This window comes from Malania oleifera, chromosome 9 (genome assembly GCF_029873635.1).
Source record: "Malania oleifera isolate guangnan ecotype guangnan chromosome 9, ASM2987363v1, whole genome shotgun sequence".
Taxonomy (NCBI): domain Eukaryota; kingdom Viridiplantae; phylum Streptophyta; class Magnoliopsida; order Santalales; family Ximeniaceae; genus Malania; species Malania oleifera.
In genome coordinates this window covers 86,365,420-86,387,302 of record NC_080425.1, presented here as the reverse complement: position 1 = coordinate 86,387,302, position 21,883 = coordinate 86,365,420, and the positions used below count along the sequence as shown (strand labels likewise).

The 21,883-nt window shown below is 37.7% G+C and overlaps 3 protein-coding genes across 4 annotated transcripts in view; 1 reads left to right on the top strand and 2 right to left on the bottom strand.

The window, feature by feature from the left end:
- LOC131164538 (E3 ubiquitin-protein ligase SPL2) overlaps nt 1-7,803 on the top strand; it is a 34,049-nt gene extending 26,246 nt beyond the window's left edge. The window contains exons 3-6 of the mRNA XM_058121804.1: nt 5,238-5,408; nt 5,565-5,686; nt 6,177-6,296; nt 7,254-7,803. Coding sequence (XP_057977787.1) covers nt 5,238-5,408; nt 5,565-5,686; nt 6,177-6,296; nt 7,254-7,539 — 699 coding nt within the window. The 3' untranslated portion in view covers nt 7,540-7,803. The remainder of the gene's footprint in view (nt 1-5,237; nt 5,409-5,564; nt 5,687-6,176; nt 6,297-7,253) is intronic.
- Nucleotides 7,804-8,412: 609 nt separating this feature from the next.
- On the bottom strand, nt 8,413-13,038 carry LOC131164539 (uncharacterized). 2 transcript variants are annotated; one of them, XM_058121805.1, is made up of 2 exons: nt 9,417-13,038; nt 8,413-9,233 (listed from the first exon to the last, which is right to left on the bottom strand). In XM_058121805.1, the coding sequence occupies exon 1, from the start codon at nt 12,962-12,964 to the stop codon at nt 11,948-11,950; it is 1,017 nt and encodes a 338-aa protein (XP_057977788.1). In that variant the 5' UTR covers nt 12,965-13,038; the 3' UTR covers nt 8,413-9,233; nt 9,417-11,947. The 2 variants fall into 2 exon arrangements, with proteins under 2 accessions (XP_057977788.1, XP_057977789.1); XM_058121806.1 differs by having other exon boundaries at nt 8,637-9,233; nt 10,574-10,915.
- Nucleotides 13,039-13,178: 140 nt separating this feature from the next.
- Nucleotides 13,179-14,128, bottom strand: LOC131163550 (uncharacterized). The gene is made up of 2 exons (XM_058120144.1): nt 13,293-14,128; nt 13,179-13,194 (listed from the first exon to the last, which is right to left on the bottom strand). Exons 1-2 carry the CDS (start codon nt 14,126-14,128, stop codon nt 13,179-13,181), a joined length of 852 nt encoding a protein of 283 aa, XP_057976127.1.
- Between the last annotated feature and the right edge of the window lie 7,755 nt (nt 14,129-21,883).

Here is a 21,883-nt window from a genome sequence, read left to right as displayed (position 1 = left end):
ATCATTAATAGTTCTATAGAAATGGAAGTCCTAAGAAAATGAATGACCTTTAGAAATAAAAAAGAAGTAACCTCATAATGACCTGAACTCAAATGAAAAGATGAGAAAAAGAACATAATAAAGCAGCATTACCCATCTAGAAGTCTGCCCAAAAACAAATATGAGAACAATTACCCAAGACACTTACAGCTTGTTTGGTTCACAAAATAGCTATTCTTTGGAGTAAGGTAAAATATAGTAAAATTTTTGGAAAGTAGGTAATAGTTATTCTTTCTCCGTTCCTTATTATTTTGTTCGACACGCAATAAGAAAAGAATATACATTCTCATGGTGAAATTTGGGAATAATTATTCCTTGTCTATTCCTTGTTATGGACTCGTAAAAAGTTTCATATTGTTATTTGTTTTATGACATCATATATATATATATATATATATATATTGTATAACTAATTGTAACTAACCTATTATAGCTTGTTAGACTACCACTTTACCTAAAAGCTTGAGCTATTAGGTTGTGGGCTAACAATGTATATCAAGCTTTAACACTCCCCCGCATGTGCAGTCCGACAGCACTGGAGAGATAAACACATGATAAATAACACCCATGCTAGGGAACACAATAGTTTTTTTAAACACCACACAATAAATGCGGGCAACAAGACTAGAATCTGGGACCTCCTGGTAACTAGCTTTGATACCATGCTAGACTACCACTTTACCTAAAAGCTTAAGCTATTAGGTTGTGGGCCAACAATGTAACCCATCTCAATTGAAAAAGCAAATGCCTTTTTAGGAAGAATAGAGTTATCAAGCTTTTACATAACTAATCTATTCCTAGGAATACATTCTGCGAACTAAACATTGGGTTAGTGTGAGAAAGAAAGAAGGGTAGACCTAACAAATAAACATCCACGGGCTTCCAGAAGAACATCTAATTCCTAAATTAGCATCTCAAATATTTACATGCATGCCAAATTTATTTTAAAATGACACTAAGCTAGAGAGAGGACTCCTCTTAGGGAAACTCTTAGGGAAACTGCCATCGCCAAAAGAGCAGTGTTTTTAGGCACCAACTTACCAAGACCCAAACCCCCCCTCTAACCTGGACCTACAGACAATCTCCCAACTAACAAGACAAATTTCTCTTATCCCCAACCCCCAACCAAAGGAAATCTTGCATGATTTTCTCAAAATTGGCTAGCCTCATTAGAATCCTAAAAATAGACAAACAATAAATATGGATATTGTGAGACAAGCTTGATAAGAGCAATGTGACTTCCTACAGGAAATAATGTACCTTTCCGCCCATCCAAATGCTTAGAGGCTCTTTTATCACCACCAGATCCTGAAAAACCACAGAGCTAGGGTTACCTATCAACGGACACCAAGATAAGACAAGGCCCAATCCAGAAGATCACAACCTGCTAACTAAGCCAACTCCCTAGACCTACTTGAAGTCAAACTGATCATAGAGCTTATTCTTTGAACATTTTGGCGTGGACTATGGTTTCCCAAATTACTTTCCAAGTAAAATTTCATTGCCATCATGATTGTGTCTACCTATGATAGGGAGACTTGACCAGGAGGGTTTATTTGTAGGCAACAACAGTTTAGCCTTATTCCCCTCCAACTCACTCTTTTATGTCAAAAAGCATTTGGAAAACAATTTTTTGGACATAAACAGAAAATTTTATTTATAGAGGGAGAGAATATACAAGGAGTATAAGAAATCCTGCTTCATAAAAGGAAACAAAACAAATACATCAAGCTGAAGCTGCCTTCCAGTCTTGTTGAAGATCAGAAAAACCAAAGCACCCAAATCATCTAGAAGAGGAGACCCATAAAAGGGCCTCCTCAGGCCACAAGGCTCTCTGTTTTGCGATGGTAGGTGGGGAGGGTTGATGCAGTGTACACATCCTTACCCCTGCTTTTCTGCAGAGGGTGGGCCTTGGATCAATGGTAAGGTTGCACTTTTGTGGCCAGTTGGTCATGGGTTCGAGTCATGTGATCCTTTTTTTACATCAAATCAAAGATCATGGAAAATGCAATTATTTATTTTAAGTCTAATCACCCATAAGATAGCCAAAACTGCGCATCGCTGTAATCTCCTCACTTCCTTTTTTTTTTTTTCTCCCAAAACTTCTAAAAACAGAGTCAAGAGAAAAGCCTCCAAAGATTTAGAGTATACATAACACTCACCAAATAAACAAAAAAGCTTGTTCCACAAATGCCAGTCAGGAGCACAATGAAGAAACAAATGAGCACGAGTCTCATTGCTAGCAAAGCACATTACACAAACTTCAGGAGGAAAAGCCTTGTGGGGCCTTCTAGTCTGTAACTAATTGTTGGTGTTAACTTTATTAATAATCTGTCATTCACACAAAAGCGTAACTTTAAGGGAGACAGTTACAAAATTAGCAAGGAGAGAGGAATTTGATAGACAAATCAAATCAGAACAAAAAGATTTGCAAGAGAGCACACCACTAGAAACATCTTATTGGGAATAACGAAATCATCTCAGAATTCTCAAAGTTTCATATCTGAAGTTAGTTTTCAAGTCAATAATATCTTTGTCATGTAGAGTATTAATGAGTCGAAGAACACCATGCATTGATGGGTGGCGAGGACCCGAGCGGAAGAACTGGTAATAGACACCAAATCATCCATTTTGGTACTACTATCTGGATATACCAAGAAAGATGTACAGTCTAATGAGGCTACTATGAAATATTCACTCATGGGTGGGGCAAGCTCCCTTTCATTCTGGGGTGATCTTGTAGTTCTTGGTCTGTGAAGAAGCGTTGTTTGGTGCTCCATTTGATTCTCTTCTTCCAAGTGCAGGATAACCCCAAGGGGTTGCTAGGCACCCAGAGATGAGGAAGGGCATAGTAAGCGACAAAATGCTTCGGGGAGTTGAAAATAATGCTAGAATCAGACCTGCTATTAGTGTGGGTATTTCTCTTTCCCGAGTAGGATCTGCAGCTCCGTTTTACGCTCTGTTTTTAACAATTCCCGTGAACGAGTTTATGGAATGATTAGTTCAAATCCTACCATCCCCTCTGTATTCCCGTGAATGAGTTTATGGAATGATTAGTTCAAATCCTACCATCCCCTCTGTGAGAGGGTAAAAAAGAGTGCAACAAATGAAGGACAGAGAGCTCCTCACCCTCCCTATCATTAATTTTCCCGTGAAAAAGGAAAATCACAGGAAACACAATCTTCTTCGATATCTAAAAAAACTGGAGCATGTAGGTGCAAAGCATTGGAAAATAGAGAATGAAAATCAACACAAAAGCAATCTCTCCTACTCAAATATCCTCACAGGAATGGACCTGAAAACCATCCCCCATTCTATGTACAATACAAGGGGAAAAAAAAAAAAAAAGAGTTGAAGCCTGTGGGATATATTTCCAGGGATTTTTGTAAGAAATTCTACTTCCAATATTAGTGTCCCATCCATTCACATGCAAACCAGATTTACTCTTGATGACTTTATGCTGGAGAGAATTAGTTCCAATGGGAAATTCCATAACCACTTACCACAAGGGCAATGTTTTTAGAAACCAAATTTCCAAAACCCAAGCAGTCCTCACCCCCTCCCCTGCCCCTTGCCTACCCTATCCCTACAGATTAACTCCAAACTTACAAAATGATCCCTTCTCTTCCTAATCCCAATCGAAGTAAATCCCTCATAATCCTTTCCAACCTAGCTTTTTCACCTACAAGACCTTATAAACAAAAAAAAAAAAAAAAATAAAGAGTAGAGGAGATACAAGCATGGAAAGTCAGTCATATGACCCCCAAAGAAAAGGAAAAACCTTACAACCATCTAGACACTTGAGACCTTAGTAATAACCAAGGACTTAAATTTCGATTTCGACTCAAATTTCGAAGCTCCAAAAGTATGGAAATTTTGATAGAAATTTTGATTTTGATTTGAAAAAATAATGGAAATTAGTAATAAAACATGGAATTTTTTTATGAAGCTTTAGAAATGATTGATAAATATAATAATGTAAGTTTTAGGACTAATATATTACAAGTAAATACATCTATGCTGTGTATAAGGTGGAGAAGTTGTAATATAATATGTGCGTCAAACATATTTGTAAGATAATGTACATTGAACATATTTAGTGAAAATAAAATGTTGTTGTAAGTTTATTTTTTCATATAATTTCAAAAGCACTTGTAATAATCATTTGTTTCGATAAAAATAAATAAAATAAATAAAAAGAGAAATTTCATTGCACTCCTAAATTCCTCATTTGAATTTTGAGAAAATTTCATTGCATAGTTCAAATTTCGACAAGTTTCGCTAAAATTTCGAGATTTCAATAAATTTCGGATGATTTGTTGAGATTTCAACGGAAATTATGCAAGACGGAAATCGACTGCCATTTCGATTTCTAGGGTGATGGAAATCGGAAATTTTAATGAAAATTTCAACAATTTCGTGGAAATTTAAGACCATGGTAATAACTGGATACTGAAACTGAACAACCTAGCTGTTCCACCTAAGGAACTCTTAAGTCAAAGGCCACTGTTAAATACCACAGCTCACAAAGAGTAGCAAAACTGGAAACTGCTTCGGTACTCAGGTCAACAGCCACTAAACCACACTTACCCAAAGTCTGATGCTATATTTCTGTGCAAATGGGCGGCTCTTGTGAAGCTTGGATTCTGAGAACTATATCCTCTGTGGCTGCAAGTTTGTCACTTACCGAAACTTCTTTGTTTCCTGCCAACTTGAGTAAGAAAGGAAATTGGACACTACTTGAACATGAAATATGCATGGTTTGCCTTTTCCCAAAACAATTAGATGGCTTGTGATTAAAAGGTACATGCTGTTCAGCAATAAGTCCAATAATTTACAGTGGGCAGTGGCCATTGAATGTGGCTTGGCATGGGTTAGGGCCAGTGAATAAGCCTTGATTTCAGCATTTTATGGTCTATAACAGAAAGGTCTGATAGAAAGTGGCTTAGGTTCTTGTAGTACAAGATGGGGGAATATTTGGAACTTGTTAGGATTCTGTACTTGTGTTTAATGTGGGTATTGGATCCTATATTGAATTGTTTAGTTTGTGCTTGCCAACCAAAAAAGCATGTGAGTTATTCTTATATTTTTGCTAATGCAGGAAAATAGATGTTTTTGGTATAATTGGAATTGGTTTCTCCATATAGGTTTTTGGAGGTTAAGATTGATGATTTCATCTTCTCTTCCATGTCTTCCAGGTTCCTTTTGTTCTGGTTGACTCTGATTGGAGACCACAAGCTGATTATGTTGTGGTCAACATGGATGGATCAAGGCATCCGCTACCTCTTACAACAGTTTTTCATCAGCTGCAGCCTGTTAATGCTACTCCTTACACTTTCCTCCAGGCACTTTTTGGTCATGAATACCCTGTAAGTTTAAACAGCTGTGAGTTCTGCGTAGTTTTTATTATTCTAAATAATGTGATTCTAACAGTTGACTTCCTATAGTTGATCATAGACATTGCATTTCTTTCATGCTCATTTTGTTAAACACTTTCAAGAAATTATTTGGTATCATTTTTGAAGGTTGGCTTGCTGGATGAAGAGAGAATTCTTCCATTAGGAAAGGATATTAGTGCTGTTGGCATTTGCAGTTTGAAAAATGGAATCCCAGAGATCAAATCCTGCAAGGATCTTCCCTATTTTCTGTAAGGGGACTTTGTTTTTGAAAAGGAATTTGAAAGATTTCATTGTACTCAATACCCTAGCACTTGTTTTGGCAAATATATTATTTTTTGCCTGTGACATTTTGGAGTTTTTTTAACTAGGCTGCATTGCTCTTGGCATTTTAATGTCAAGGGATATGATGGATGGTCCCTGAAGAGATCAACTAATTATGAGGATATCCCCTTACTAGTCTCAGCATTAACCATCTGTTTTTGATGGTAGTACTGGGTACCATCTGTTGGGATGTTAATGACTCTTGTGCTCCTGTTTATAGTTTTTGAGGCATCAACTTCTTGTACCATATATATACATACGAAATATTTTATTATTTCCAAAAGTTATACTTGTTCATTTAACTAAGTCCTCATTGCAACTCATTGTATCCATGCATTGTGTTATGAGATTTTAATGCTTAATTCTTATGCTGGTGCTTTGCCGTGGAATGACCAGCATCTTGATTTGCCTTTGCAGCGTGGACATGACTAAGGATCAGATGGTAGTAGAGCTTGCCTTTAGGACAAAAATACTATTTTGGAGTGGCATTGTTCTTGGTTCACTATCAATTGGCATCCTTGGCTTTGCAGCTGTAAGGTACTGTGGTTTTGGCTTAAAGCCCGGCTAACATAATGAATAATTTTTTTTACCTGAGGGAAAATTGAACTAGATTGGCAACTTGCATTGGGATTATTAAAAAAACAGCAGAATATTTTCTCACATGGCAATGGTTTAATATTATACTGATGGGGTCTCATTAGAAGGATAGTAGCTCACAATTAATCTGATGAACATTGCCAAGGGAATGAATCTGAAAATTCCATCATTTTGTTTCATTCTTGGAGAGAATAAGTGAAAATAAAAGCAAATGTATTGAAGACCATAAAGAAATATTTTGCTCCTTTCTTCTTCACTGATTTCCTGTTAGCAACTAGTCCAAGAAATATTGTTCATTTTTGTTTGCATTGCATTTGCATTTGCATTTGAAGAGAGTGTTGGTAGTTTAGAATGAACATCTGCATAATCACTTAAATAAAATTAAGATGAAATTGGTTCTTAAAACACAAAAGTACCATATCCTAAACAAGTTTGATGGAACTAATTTAACTCTATTTTATGTTAAGCTTTTTGAACTATTCTCCATTTGCCCCAAAGTCTTCATGCATTTGAACGGAGTGTTGGGATATGAAAAGTAATTGATGCCTCTGATAAACTTAACTTTTGTTTGGCAGCATGTCTGTTAATGAATTGTCATCACAAAGCTAACATGCAAAAAGTCTTATTAATCCATAACATGGAATAAATGATGAATGATTATTCCCAAATTTCTTGACAGTGTCGTCTGTTCTTATCTTTTTCCATGTTTGAGGAAAAATGCAAAACTTTGCTTTATTTTCTTGTAAATTATCATAGTCCTGCATAATATCTATTCAACTCCCACTTTATTCCCAATTGTGAACCAAATGCGAACTTAGGAGTTAGCAAATAAGAATAGTGGTGCATGTAATTGTGAGAACTGAACTACAGTTCTTATTAAATTTTAATTTCCCTCAGGAATTGGAATAGATGGAAAGAGTGGCGCCATCAGAGGCAGCAACAACAAAGCCGTGCTTCGAGCAATAATGTGGATGTGCATGTTGATGATGACGAGGCTGGAGATGCCCCAGATGGAGCATTGTGTGTGATCTGCTTGATGAGGAGAAGACGGTCTGCATTCGTCCCATGTGGACATCTTGTTTGTTGCCAACGCTGTGCCCTATCTGTTGAACGCGAAGCAGCACCTAAGTGTCCTGTGTGTAGGCAGGCAATCCGGAACTCTGTTAGAATATATGATTCTTGAGAAACAGAGTTGGCAACATGGTTTGGATTAAGAGTGGTGTGTAGTTTAGTTTCAAGTGCACGATGTTGAAGTGCAAGTGCAAGTGCAAGCTATAGATGGAATCCTTTGGGTTGTGAAGTTAGCTGGGTGCGGTTTGGTGAGTTTTCTTGTTGGTGTCACAATTCTGATGTGAAAGGCAGACAGGGAGCTTTTGTGGGTGGCTCAGGGCTTTGTTTATTGTGGATAGACATTGGAAAAGAAATTAAAAATTGGAATTTTTGCAGATCTCTTTTGGCTCTTGTTTAATTCTTCGTCCACTCAAAAGGGGTGTACGCTGCTGTAGATAAAAAACATCCGACTGTTTTATGACCTGGAAAAAATTTAACACCCTATTACGAGAATTTTGTAAGAAAAAAAGAGAAGGAAAAAGAAAAAACAAAGATGAAAATAAATTTTTTATTGTGTTTTTCTTTATCTCAAATTTGATGAGGAATAAAAATTTATTTAAATATGGTTGAAAAGTTAAAAAAGACTAAAGATTAATGGCAGGTAAAATATAAAATTTGTTAGTTGATCTGCGATACATATTTGTTTTCTTTCCCATTTTGGTTGATTACCAAACAAGAAAAAAGGTTTTTTTTTTTTTCCTCATTTTCCTTCTTTTATATATATATATATATATAAAGTTCTAAACAGTGGTGCCTTAAACTTTTAATAATCCACTAACAAATAGCAATATGCATTTCTCGTCATTGTGTATTGTTCTGAAGTCGGGTTTTATCTGAAGCTTGGCGTGAGGGGAAATATAGGCAACAGTGGAGATTTCTGTTAAATTTTTTCACCCTGTTTTGGGTCATAAATTCAGACTTTGAATTTAAATTTATGCGAATTTAAGCAAAATTTAATATTAAATTATGTTAAAAATTTTACTAAATTTATACAAATCTAAATCTAATTTCTCCTGACTGCATTATTGGGAAAGGGATTTGGATTGCTTCTCATTACATTTGACATGATACCTCACAGTATGTGTTTTCCATTTGCTATGACCTTGGTTTCCGCTTGAAAATGTTTGGTGTTTTTGAAGAGGATATGATGTGGCAATCTTATCTCCTGTAAGAAGCAAATGAACAGTGGCTGTGCAGTGGTTATTATATTCATAACGCGAAACTCTTTATATATACTTACAGTGGGAATCAAAAACGAATAAAAAATGGTTACAGAAGAAAATTACAAATAAACCAGAAAGGAATAATCTGTTGGGGATTTAGCTGGATTTGTTTCAACTGCTGATACGTCCCCTCGAGTCCAAAGGGGTGTCAACCACTTTGAGACTCGTTGCAAAGTGAAGGAATTTGTCTGAAACGAGTTGCTTGGTAAGAATGTTTGCAAGTTGATCGTTGGTGCTGCAAAATGAAATTTTGAGGCTATTGGCAGCAACACGATCTCGAACAAAATGGTAGTCAATGTCCATATGCTTCGTTTTTGAGTGAAACACAGGATTTGCACAGAGGTAAGTAGCACCAAGATTGTCACACCAAAGTGTAGAACGCGACGGACGAGAGCTAAGGAGGGATGACCCAATCGGCGATGCCACTGCCGGAGGGAAGCGTGCGGACTGACATGAGTGGAAGGAGAGGATGGTGGAATGGGAGGAAAACATAGAGTCCGTCACGAGTTGGCCCGGTGAGGAGGATTTGCTTCGTCTGCGAGTCCTTGACAGAAAAATGAGAAGAATGAAATTCAAAAAAACAGTTATTATCAGTGTAGAATCGAAACTAAAATGAGATTTTTGGTGATAGATAGAACATAAGGAGATTTTTGAGAATAAAGGGAGAAGAAGTAGAAAGAGAGGAGTCATCGAAATTGTGAATTGGAAGTCCAGAGCCGTCTCCAACCTTGATGGTATCAGGACCACGGTATTGTTCTGCAGAGAGGTTCAGATTCGATAAATCATGGGTAATATGGTGAGTGGCAGTAGAGTCAGGATACCATATATTGTCTGAAGGTGAATTTGAGGCAGTGTAATTTGCTGAGAAGTTGCCATGGGGTGAGTCATATTGATAGGCATGATTAAATCTATTTCGGCACTGAAGTGCCACATGCCCAAGCTTGTTGCAGATCTGGCAAGTTGGGCGAGCGTTGGAGAATTGCTGGGATGAGTGGCTAACAGTATTGCGAGCTCCATGATTGTGAGAGAAAGTGTCTCCCACGGCCACTACCATGTCTACCAGCATGATGAAAGGGGCGACCTCGTGAACCAGCAGCAGAGGTGAAATTTGCAGAGAGTTATAAAGACTGAGGTGTGACTGTGGAGACATGGGAAAGACGATTTTCATGGATGAGAAGTAGTTGATATAGTTCATGAGTGGACAAGGGATCTGCTCTGGTGGTAATGGAAGTGACGAAGGATTCATAGGAGGGACCAAGGCCATTTAAAATTTAGGAAACCAGCTCTTTGTCAGACAATGGGTTTCCGGTTGCAGCAATGGAATCAGCAAGACACTGGACTTTGCCAAAAAAATCTGAGGTGGATAGGTACTCGCGAGAAAGATTGGTGAGTTGAAATCTGACCTGAAACTCTCTGGCTTGTGAGTGAGAGGAGAACATGGTAGAGAGAGAGCACCAGAGGTCTCGAGAGGTTGAGGAAGAGCGTACATGGCCAAGAATTGATTCGGAGAGTGAATAGAACAGAACACTGAGAACCAGCTGATCAGTGCGTCGCCAGACCAAGTATGCAGGGTTAGATTTGGGTGGTTGTCCAGCAGAGCCAGGGAGAAATTTCGACGGAGAGGAGGTTGATCCATCAACATAAGAGAAGAGATCTTGGCCCTGTAGGTATGCTGTAATCTGAGCTTTCCAGAGAAGGTAGTTTTCTGTGGTGAGTTTGGTTGTGATGATGTGAGAGGGAGAAGCTGAGGAAGATGCAGGGATAGAAGAAGAAGAGGATAGCTCCATGAATCTCTACTGTTCTGATACCATGTAAGAAGCCAATGAACAGTGGCTGTGTAGTGGTTATTTTATTCATAACGCGAAGCTCTTTATATACACTTACATCTCCGTGCTTGGAGAGACTATTCCTGTGTTTTGAATCTCTGGCATTTATGATCAAATCTAGCACCCTGGCAATTGAGTCATGGTTAGCATAGTTCAAAAAAGGAAAAGAAAATATATTGGTTTCTTATCTTCTTTATTGCTTCACGTCGGGTAATTTGTCCACTGTCAGCTTCAGACTACAGTAATTTCCTCCGAATCCAGCGACAATGGTTGGGAGGTTCACCACTATCTTCTGCAGTACTGTCCTATTCCAATTTTCCATCCCTTAATCCCCAAACCTCTCTCATTGGTTACCAGCCCAACTCTTTTATTTAGATTAGGCCATTACCAGAGAAATGCTGGATGAATATGCCACGTCCATAGAGCTATAGAATTGATTGAACTGAACAAGTTGCAATCTCCCTGCGTAAGACAATAATGTCAGAGTCCATGAAGGCTGAAGCTAGCTGTGGTTCCAATTTCTATCTGCCAGAGATTGGTATTCAGGAGCAATCAGTTTTGTGTATGTTGGTGGAACTGAAAAATAGTTCCTCCTCAAAACCATGAATTTTGTAAAACATTTTCACTCTTAGCCATAGAAACTGCACTCTTATTTTCATTGGCTCCTACAGCAGGAACTTCAAAAGAATATTCAAGACAATCTAATACAGAGCCATTTTTAATCCTACAAAAAAGAAGACCATCCGCAAAAAGTAAATGCACACTCCCGAGCTTTCATGGCCTGGAACTCTGGAAGTCACCATGTGTATAAGGGGTATACCTCAGGCTTCCCTGCTTAAATGCACACATTCGCTCCTTATCAATTAGAGATGGATACTCAAAATACTAGTCACGGTAGAGGCATATCACTCTGACAATTTTTAATGGATTGAACTTCCATTTGAATCTGGTTTAGCAATTCAAACATAGCAAGCCTGATCTAATTCAATAATGACATAAGTCCAGTTCACAGTAACAAACTAGTTTTGGGCGTGGCATAAACCATTGACCCAGTGAAAATTAAACTAAATATTGAATAGCTATGTTGGAGATACAGCTTCATCTCCACCTCAGCACACCAGCATTAAGCTCTCAGCGCACAGTAAGGAAATCACCCAACGGCCTCATATTCCAGTGGAATCTCAAGCTAACAGAATGGCTGAGCTGGCAAGATAATTTTGTATTTTTCTGCTATGCCGTTATCTGTAATTGCCTATATATTCGGATCCTTCACTGTGTACATCATGTAGAAAAGAGATGAATAATAGAGATGAACTTTTTGTTCAGTATCTTCTTTAGCCCTTTTATCATATACCTTTCTTGCATTTTCTTCTCACTTTAACAAGCTAATAGGGTCAAATTCAGATAGGGTGGGATGCAGTAACATACCTTGTCAGATAGACATGGGACTTAAATCACCGTTCTCTGAATCATATTCATTTGTATGCCCCATTGGCCTAAATTGACGTCTCCTTAACATTGCTTTAACCTCCGCCTCTTTCCTGTCAACGAAATCAACAAGGTCCCGGAAACTAGTTGCATGGCGGCTAATGCCCTGACGTGATCCTGTAGTATCTCCAGCAGTATTCCTCATTTGGTCAGTCAGTCCAAAATGTGCCATGAGAAGGCTGATTTGTGTAAGTAACTCTCCTCCTCGTCCAAGCTGCTGGGCATGGTATCTCCATCCACATTGATTTGCTGCAAAACATAGCATCTCCACCCATACATGGCATATTATTTTCCATTTCTCCCATTCTGAACCATCATTCGTTTTTGTCACTGTTTTTAGCTCAGACTGTAATATTTTAGCAAGCTCACATCCGTCCAATATCATTGAAGGTGGTGGGTCTTCGTTGTCCACTTCAATCAATATTCTGCAAGCTTCATTTCTAGAACTATACCCAGCTAAATCTTTGAGTTGAAAATAACTCATTGCTTGTTGAGTAGCAAGATCAAACCTAATCTGCCCGATTCCCTTAGGCAACATGAAAGGACACATAACAAGTAGGTATAACATGTAGTCAGATAATAATCTGCTCATTTGAAGATAAGGACTGTGAAAAGCATCCTTATTAGTGTTATTGAGGTCAGAATAATGGCAGAGATCGGTAGCCATGTGCCAGAGAAGAATGCTTTCGTCAAAATCCACCTCTGCAACACTCCATCTCAACTTAGAAAGATTGGTGAACAACCCAATTATGCCATCACCTCTTTGTTTGCTTGTTTTTTCAACACCTTCTAGTTTAGCTCTCTCTTGGAGATGGTCGAAGAAAAGTTTTCTCATATCAATTGAGATGCCTTCTAAGTAAATGTGTTGGCGTTTCTCTACCCGTTTCCAAAAGCTGAAGTAATTGTAAAACTTGGGCGGCTTACGTCTCAAGGAAAAATTTATCATATTGAATTGTGCCATGGAACCAGCCCAGTTATTTTTATCTTCAATAGAAAATCTAAGGGAAGAGATGACTTCAAATATCAGGTTCAGATGCCCACTGCAATTCTTAGTCAGCCAGAGCACTGCCCAATCTGAAGAAAGTAGCAAGATGATTGCATAAATTTCCAAAATTATAGCTCCAACCAGCAATGTGTAACTTATGCTCACGTTGATTCTAGAGTAGCTGTGCTTCTCAATGATCAAGAAGCCTGCAAATACGGAAACAGTAGAAAAAAAGCTAATACAGCGAAGTAAGCAGCCGACAATAGAACAGACTACAGATGCCTTTGTGTATAAAACGTCATACATAAACCCAAGCTCAAGCTTGATCACTTTGAAAGCTTCTTCTAATGACTGATTGATGAAAAAATCTCGGCTTTCTTGGATCTCGTACTCAGAAAAAATGAGGTCTGCATAGAGACGCTTGAAATTCTTGAAGAAGAAAAAAGCATCCTGGTATATTTTGGTTTCAGAATTACTACTGTTCCTTATAACTTCGTCTTCCATAGATGAGTCTGTCACAACTTCCACTTCTGTATGCTTAGGACTTTTTGGCCTTGGAGGGGGCAACTTATGCCTCTTGATTTTGAGATGACTCTGGCTGTGACGAGGAAGCAACGACTCCTCAAAATGATCATAGCTTGCAGATCGAAGAACCCAAGTCCTCTCTCCATATTTTACAATTCCAGCAATAAACATTGGAATGGCTAGCAACATAAGGTGGTAACTCCTTGTTGTCCAAGACCTGAGAAAGATGTAAAATGCCACTCCAACCTGAACGACTAGTCCAAGCAAATGCCTCAGCCATAGCTCATTATCTTCTAAGGAGTAGGCAGTGATGGTGTCTGGGCCGCCAAGGTGCACAAGAAGAAATGGAGCCCAAAATGCCATCATCACGTTATCTGGGCTCAGTGAGTCAGAGTCCCCTTGGTTATTACAGAGGATGCCGAGTGAAACAGTTGCAACCCAGTCTGCCGACAAGTATGCCAACCAGAGAACAACCTTAATCCAATTTCTAGCGCTGTACTTTCGCCAATTACCAAAGATGATGAGAATGATTTGCAAAAAGAGACTAAGAAGAACCAACAACCGTAGCTCCCAATAATTCCAACGCTTCCTCACACTTTCTGGGAAAATCTGCATTGTCTTCCTCCCTCAACAAGTACTGTTAGCTACTGAATTGAAGGCTATTGGTGTTGAGATCCTTCACAAGACCTAAGATTGGTCACTGCAGGAAATTCAAGGGTATGGTTTTTCTTCATTTTTGAAGCAATTTTCAGAGAATTGGTTTGAAAAGAAAGAGAGAGAGAGAGAGCTAGAAGTTGACTAAGGAATAGAGATGACGGCATGGTTTCGAAACAAAACATGCTTTAAAAAATCGAGTTTTTTTCAGTTTTATTATTATTTTAAAATAAAATATTAAATAATATTTTATTTGAAATTTTTTTTTCCAAACTAATGCTATGAGACTGCAAGATTTGTTTAGCAAGTTAGTTCTGACACTTCTTAACGTTTCCTGCGCCTGCTCCTTAGGCCGATATATACACAGTTAGTTCTCTCCAAAAGGTGAAAGGAGATCTACGTGTGGTCAAGAATGGGGCTCTGAAAAGCTAATGTGGGGTTTCTACTTTTTATTTTATTTTATTGAAAACAACATGGCAGTCATTAATTTTCTTTTCTCGAACCTCCACCACCAAGAAAAATACATAACATATATATATATATATATAATTTGTATGAAAAATCAAAACAAAAAGAAAGGTAAGATCATTTTATCATTTTTTGGGAATAAATAATCAAGTAATTAGTCAATTAAGTATATATTTTACATGTATGCCTGCTAGCTCTAACTGCATTTTAATTTCTAGGATTAGTGATCTAATGAAGGTTAATATATCTATCAATTAGTTTAGATATACATACATACATATATATATATACATATATATATATATATATATATATATATATATTCTAACTGCATTTTAATTTCTAGGATTAGTGATCTAATGAAGGTTAATATATCTATCAATTAGTTTAGATATACATATATATATATATATATATATATATATATCTGTTTTGTTGGTATATTATAAAATAACGGAAGTAGAGAAATAGAGAAACATAAGCAAACTTAAATTAACTCTAACTAGCTCTAATGATTTATAATTATGACAAATATATATGTATACGGTTTCATCTATTTCTTATATTTCTTACATGTTTTCATTTTTATTTTGATTTTTTATCCCGTTTAATTTTCATGAATACATGGAGTAGGAGGCTAGATGTTTGAATGCTTGGTATATTTTTTTATTTTTATTTTTTTAAATAAAATCTTTTATTCAAATGGATCTTTAAGTACACTTGAGACTTTGGGACAACAAAAGCAAACTCCAAGACCCTAAAACTAACTTAACCAACATAAACCAAACCAAAAAACCAAAGACCAGCAACCAAACAAAAAAACTAAGAACTAAATAACTATAAGTAGAAAACAAACAAAATTCTAGAAGATAACACAAAATGTTGATCTCATAGGTCGCACCCGGTTTTGATAATGACAAATACTGAGATTTGATGATTGTTAAGTGCTTGTGTAGGTTCAAATAAATATCCTAAGGAAGGACACTTGAAGAAACAAGAAGACCACAAAGACTAGCTTCTGTAATTGTAATTCATATCGGTAAGTAATAATTTATATGGATCTGTAATAGTAACTTAGGCTATGATTGTATGTTTATTACCTGCACACCATACATACAGGATATAGCGTAAGCTCAATTAGACCATAGCAAGATCCTAGGCTTCAACACTCACACACATAGCATAAAATATATGAGTGTGTTATAATTGTGCTTGAAATTGGACAAATCTAAGCAAGTTAAGAGGAGTCGGGCAACCGAACCTTTGGAGTACAAAACTCCTCGGGCCCCCGAACCTTGAAAGTCAAAATGTTGACCAGCCCTCGGGTGACCGAACCCTAAATACACACATCTTCCTCGGGTGCCCAAACCCCTTGAAAGGGACTGTTCACCAACTCGGGCGCCCTATGATTTTAGTTCAAATATATCCCCAAGCAACCAAACACTGATGTTCGGGCCACCGAAATGTTGACCGAGCACCCGAAGTCACAAAGCTTGGCTATTGACTTTGATTCAGGTTGTCCAACTTATATCTGAGTGATTGAACTTAGTTGAAAAACCTTTTGAACAGTGTGTGATCGGGTGACCAAGCCAAGGTTCAGCTACCCGAACCTCACCTGGTTAAAATTAGTTTAACTGTGGTAAAACTGGGTTATTTTGGGCTAATTGGATTTTAACCTTTTGAGACTTTTTTAACAATACCCATTCTATCTCGAACGTTTATAATTTTTCACTTGCTTATATATATGGTTTCATTTGCATGATTAGAGGGTGAATTAGCAAAAAGTGATTAAGCAAAAATCCTTTCTATTGAAAAATTACACTTTATCCAAATACTCTCATATCTTACATCCATTCGATAAATCTGAGAGTGTGAGGGTGTTTCTTGTGTTCATGTGATTATTGTTCATTGCTAACACTCCCATTTGTATGTATGCTTGAAACCTTTTCTTTGAGAGTTTTAACTTAGGTTTATCCCACAGATTTCTCTTTTATAAATCTTGTATGGAATTGAATCAAGAAAGCTTAGGATATTTGCATTCCATTGCAAGTGTCCAATAGCTTCAGTTTTTGCTGTACAAAGATTTTCCAAACAAGCAAGTGTTATTCAAACTAGTGTTGTGCATCTTTCATTGAGGATAATCCTTCTGGAACTAGTTTGATTATCTGTTCAGTATACTTGGAATATTGATATGCTACTAAAATATCCTGTTTAGATTCCAAGACTTTGCTTGTGTTGAATACAATTGTGCATCATACTGATTATATTGTGTTGAATACTCTTGAGCTTCATATTGAGTATATTGTATTGAGTATTGATTGAACAAAACTAGCATCACTGAGCTTATACTATATCCAGGCTATTGATGTGTATGTGATTGTGCGTATTTGGGTACAAATCTACTTTACGTGAAAGCACTTATCTGTTGTACCGTTTGATTGTAAAATCTGAGTGTTTCTAGGCATGGCCTGAGGAGGTGGTAATCCAGTCCAGTAAGGATTGTTGTAACGGTTGAGGTCATCCCCTTGAATTGACCTGGTTTGTTTAGGTGTCGCTCCACCCGTTTAAGTGAGCAAGTTATAGTGGTAATCCTTGTCCTAGTTAGTCAAGGCGAGAACATAGGCAATTGGCCGAACCTTGATAATATCTCTATGTGTCACTCTTACTTTACTGCTTTCTGGTGTATGTGGCGTTGATTAAATTGCTTCCTTTAAATATTGGTATATTTACTTTACTTGCACTAGATTGTCCTTAAAGTTGTGAACATACTAATGTTACAACATTTACTTAGGGATTAAATTTAAAAATACCAAATCACCCCCCCTCTTAGGATCACGTTAAAGCTAACACAAAACATCATGAGCACAAAGAAGGAAAACCCAACAAATCCAATCGAATCATTCCTTTGACTTGCTGAGGAAGATCATCCTGACAACTATAAGATCTAGAAATACCAGATTCACCCTGTTTGGTAAAGAAATCTGCACTTTTATTCACCTCCCTGTAAACATGTTCCACTTTGAACTATATGCCTTCACTCCTATTTTTGTGGGTGCAAATCCTCTGTTCTCCTTCTGCTCCTTTTTCCACCTTACTCCCTCCCACATACCTTTATTTTTGTTTTGACTCTTCATACAAATTCTTTCTTTATATATATATATTATGTAGTTTCATTGATGGTGGTGGAGGTTGGAGAAAATAAAATTAATGGCTGACATGATGTTTTCAATAATAATAATAATAAAAAAAAAGTAGAAACCCCACATCATACTGTTTCATACTTCTAGTTGTTTCAGGAATCTACCCCAGCCCCCATTCATCATCAATGTCCACGCATCTATACATCATTCATTGTACACTGAGAGGGAGAGAAGAGACGCAACCACGTAGGGGATCTCCTCTCATTACTACTTTTGGAGAGAACTGTGTATTAGCCATTCAACACAAGTGTCACGACCTGCTCATTTTTCACACACACACACACACACACACACATATATATATATATATATATATATATATATATATATATATTTTTTTTTTCTATATAAATACAAATCATCAACATACATTTCGGCTCAGCAGGTCACAATCCACCTGGATCCACGGTACCAGGGATACATCAGAATATACAGAAAAAGCCTAAGCAGCAAAAAACATACAATCGCATGCATCTAATCATTTCATATTCCACAATATTATAATTACAAAACATCCATCATATGACTACAAATACCAGAGTCACTAACCCACCGTATTTCCATATGTACATCCAAAAAATGGAATCTAGGGACAATTCCTACCAAATCTAACTATCCCTACAAAAAGAAACTTACCCTTAAAAAAAAAAAAAAGGCAGAAAATGAGCACTAGGTCAGTGGGGCTTTTCCCACTCTCCTATCAAAGGCTCTTGAAAAGTTAATAAGATTTAGGGGTAAGACACCTCTCAGTAAGGGAAATAAACTAATATCAGTGTGTGACAACATGAGTATTCTGTGTTCTACATATACCATACATAACATATTCAATACTGTTTATCAAATCTGGGAAATCATACATATATCATCAAAACATGGCAAAACATACTGCATTTTCATAATCATATTTCAATCTCATATAATAATAATAATATAAAACAATCCTGGTAGGTTAGCTGGCTGTTGTCATGTATTACCCCCACATGATTGGGATGTGTGGCTTGAAGGTGGGACTTGACAATGGTTGGTCGACCACTGCCAAGTCAATACTCTAGTTTGTAGGTCCGATGGGTCTGCCAGACCTGGTCTGTACACCAGGGGCGATAATAGCACACTTATTGCAAATAACCACATCGACCATCCAATCTCACACTACTTTGCACAGCGGCGTTAACACAGATATCATGATCACGAAGACCATGGACACATAGCAACGATACCGTGCAAGTATTAGCCTAGACCAAGCCAACCAGGTTCTGATATCATATAATATATACTAAAACTGTGATACATAGATATCTTGTACCGTTTATTTCCACATCAATCATATCATTTTGCATATAGACGTGTATCATGAAAATCATTGGCCCATACGCCGGCAAATCACATAGTACAGTTCGTACGCTGGCAAATCACATAGCTCGGCCCGTACGCTGGCAAATCACATATATATAAAAATATCTCGGCTCGTACGCCGGTTTTCCATCATAAAAATCCATACCATCCACATTCCTAGAAAACAGTATTTCACAACATTTTTATACTCATGCCACACTGAACAAATTTTCCACGTATTCAACATATCATCATTTAAACAGTATTTTCCACACATAAATCATATATATATATATATATATATTTATTTATTTATTTTTCCTAAAACCAGATGCTACATATATATTTATACATGCATTTTCTCAAAAAAACTTAGTTTATCCCCTTACCTGAATCCTACAAAGCCTCTAAGAAAATCTTCCCTACACCCGCAGGATTCTCAACTGAACACCTCTAAAAATGAAAACTCACAGAATTAAAGTTCAATATTTTTGTACGTACAACATTTTTTGTAACTACCAAAAAGTCAAATTTAGCTTAAAAAACTTACCTCAACTTAGGGATGATTCCCAATGTTCTCAACTAACACCCTTGGAAATGAAAATTTCAAGTATTAAAGTTCAGTATTTTTAAGTGTATAACACTTTTCTCAACTGTCACAAATTCAAATGTTGAGTAAAAGACCTTACCCTGGATTTGGGATGGTTTCCACCTTACTTTCACCGATGATCCGCTTCGACAGATTTGGAGAGAACTTCCCCAAGAGCGTCGTGGTGACTTCGGATTGTCGATACGACGAAGATCTAGCACGAAATCGACAAAAGAGAGAGAGAGGACCGAAGGGGGGGGGGGAGAGAGAGAGAGAGAGAGAGAGAGAGGAAGAATAGCTTAATTAGGAAGTTAAATCTGGATTTTTTTTCATATTTATAAGATAGCGGAATTCGTCGACGAGCCCGACCTTCGTCGATGAGTCCTTCACAAATTTTGTCGACGAAATCCACTCTTCGTCAACGAAATTTAGTCGACTCAAAAACCTCTCTCGGTATTTTCTCGTCGACGAGCCCCCTGTGTTCGTCGACGAATTCTCTTAAGCCTTCGTTGATGAATTCCTTATATTCGTCGACGAAGTCCTGCTGATCTCCTTTTCTTTTTTCCTCCTAAAGTTCAATGCCGTCGACGATCTCCTTTTGTTTCTGGTCTCCATTTCCCTATCTTTATTATTTAAATATCATTCTAAATTCAGGTCGTTACATCCTCCCCTCCTTATAAAAATTTCGTCCTCGAAATTTACTATTCCCGCAACTCGTCATCCCTTAGCCAGGTAAAAGGGTCTACTCATTTTATTACCTACCCTCAATTATGGTGGAGGAATACCATGGTTACATTCCAAGTCCTGGAAGATTACATGTACAAAAGAAAACTTCTCCCATAGCTAAAATACTACACTATTCAAACCATTACATGTACCTGCAAAAGAAACTACCTAATTACTTACATTTTATTCACTCAGACCTCTTGAAATAAATGCGGATATTTCTGTTTCATCTGCTCCTCAGACTCCCAAGAAGTCTCTTCTATCGCATGATTCCTCCATAAAACCTTTATCGGAGGAATTTTCCTGTTACGTAGTTCCTGTACTTTCCTATCCAGAATCTGTACTGGTACCTCCTCATACCCCAGTGAATCACTAAGCTCCAACTCATCATAACTGATGATATGAGAAGGGTCTGGGACGTATTTCTTTAACATAGCAACATGGAATACGTCGTGGATCATGAATAACACAGGTGGCAAAGCTAGCCTGTAGGCTACTGGCCCCACTTTATCTAGAATCTCAAATGGACCGATAAACCTAGGACTAAGTTAACCCTTCTTCCCAAATCGCATAACCCCTTTCATCGAAGCTATCTTTAAAAACACATGATTACCTATATCAAATTCTAAATTTCTACTACGATAGTTGGCATAACTCTTTTGTCGGCTTTGAGCTGTACTGATCCTGTCCTTGATAAGCCAAAATTTATCACACGCTTGCTGCACAAGCTCTGGCCCCATTACTCTCCGCTCACCCATTTCATCCCAAAATAAAGGAGATCGACATCTCCTACCATATAGAGCCTCAAATGGTATCATGTCAATGCTGTACTGATAACTGTTATTATACGCAAACTCTACCAGTGGCATGAACTGAGTCCAACTACCCCCAAAGTCCAATACACACGCTCGAAGCATATCCTCTAATATCTGTATCGTCCTTTCGGTCTACCCGTCCGACTGAGGATGGAATGTCATAATAAATGATAACTGAGACTCCATAGCCTCCTGCAAACTCCTCCAAAATCGTGACGCAAATCATGGGTCTCAATTTGACACAATTGATACGGGCACCCCATGAGAACGAACTATCTCCTAGATGTAAATCTCCTCTAAACGGCTGAGGGAGTAGCTGATCTTGATAGGAATAAAGTGGGCGGTCTTCGTCAAACGGTCAACAATCACCCAAATGGCATTCTAGCCATGTAACACCGTCGGCAGTCCTGACACGAAGTCCATCGATATATGATCCCACTTGCACTCTGGGATGAATAACGGCTGCAACTGCCCTACCGGCCTTTGGTGCTCAGCCTTTACCTGCTGGCACGTCAAACACTGGGCTACATACTCGGCGATCTCTCTCTTCATACCACTCCACTAGTACGACTCTTGTAGATCTCTA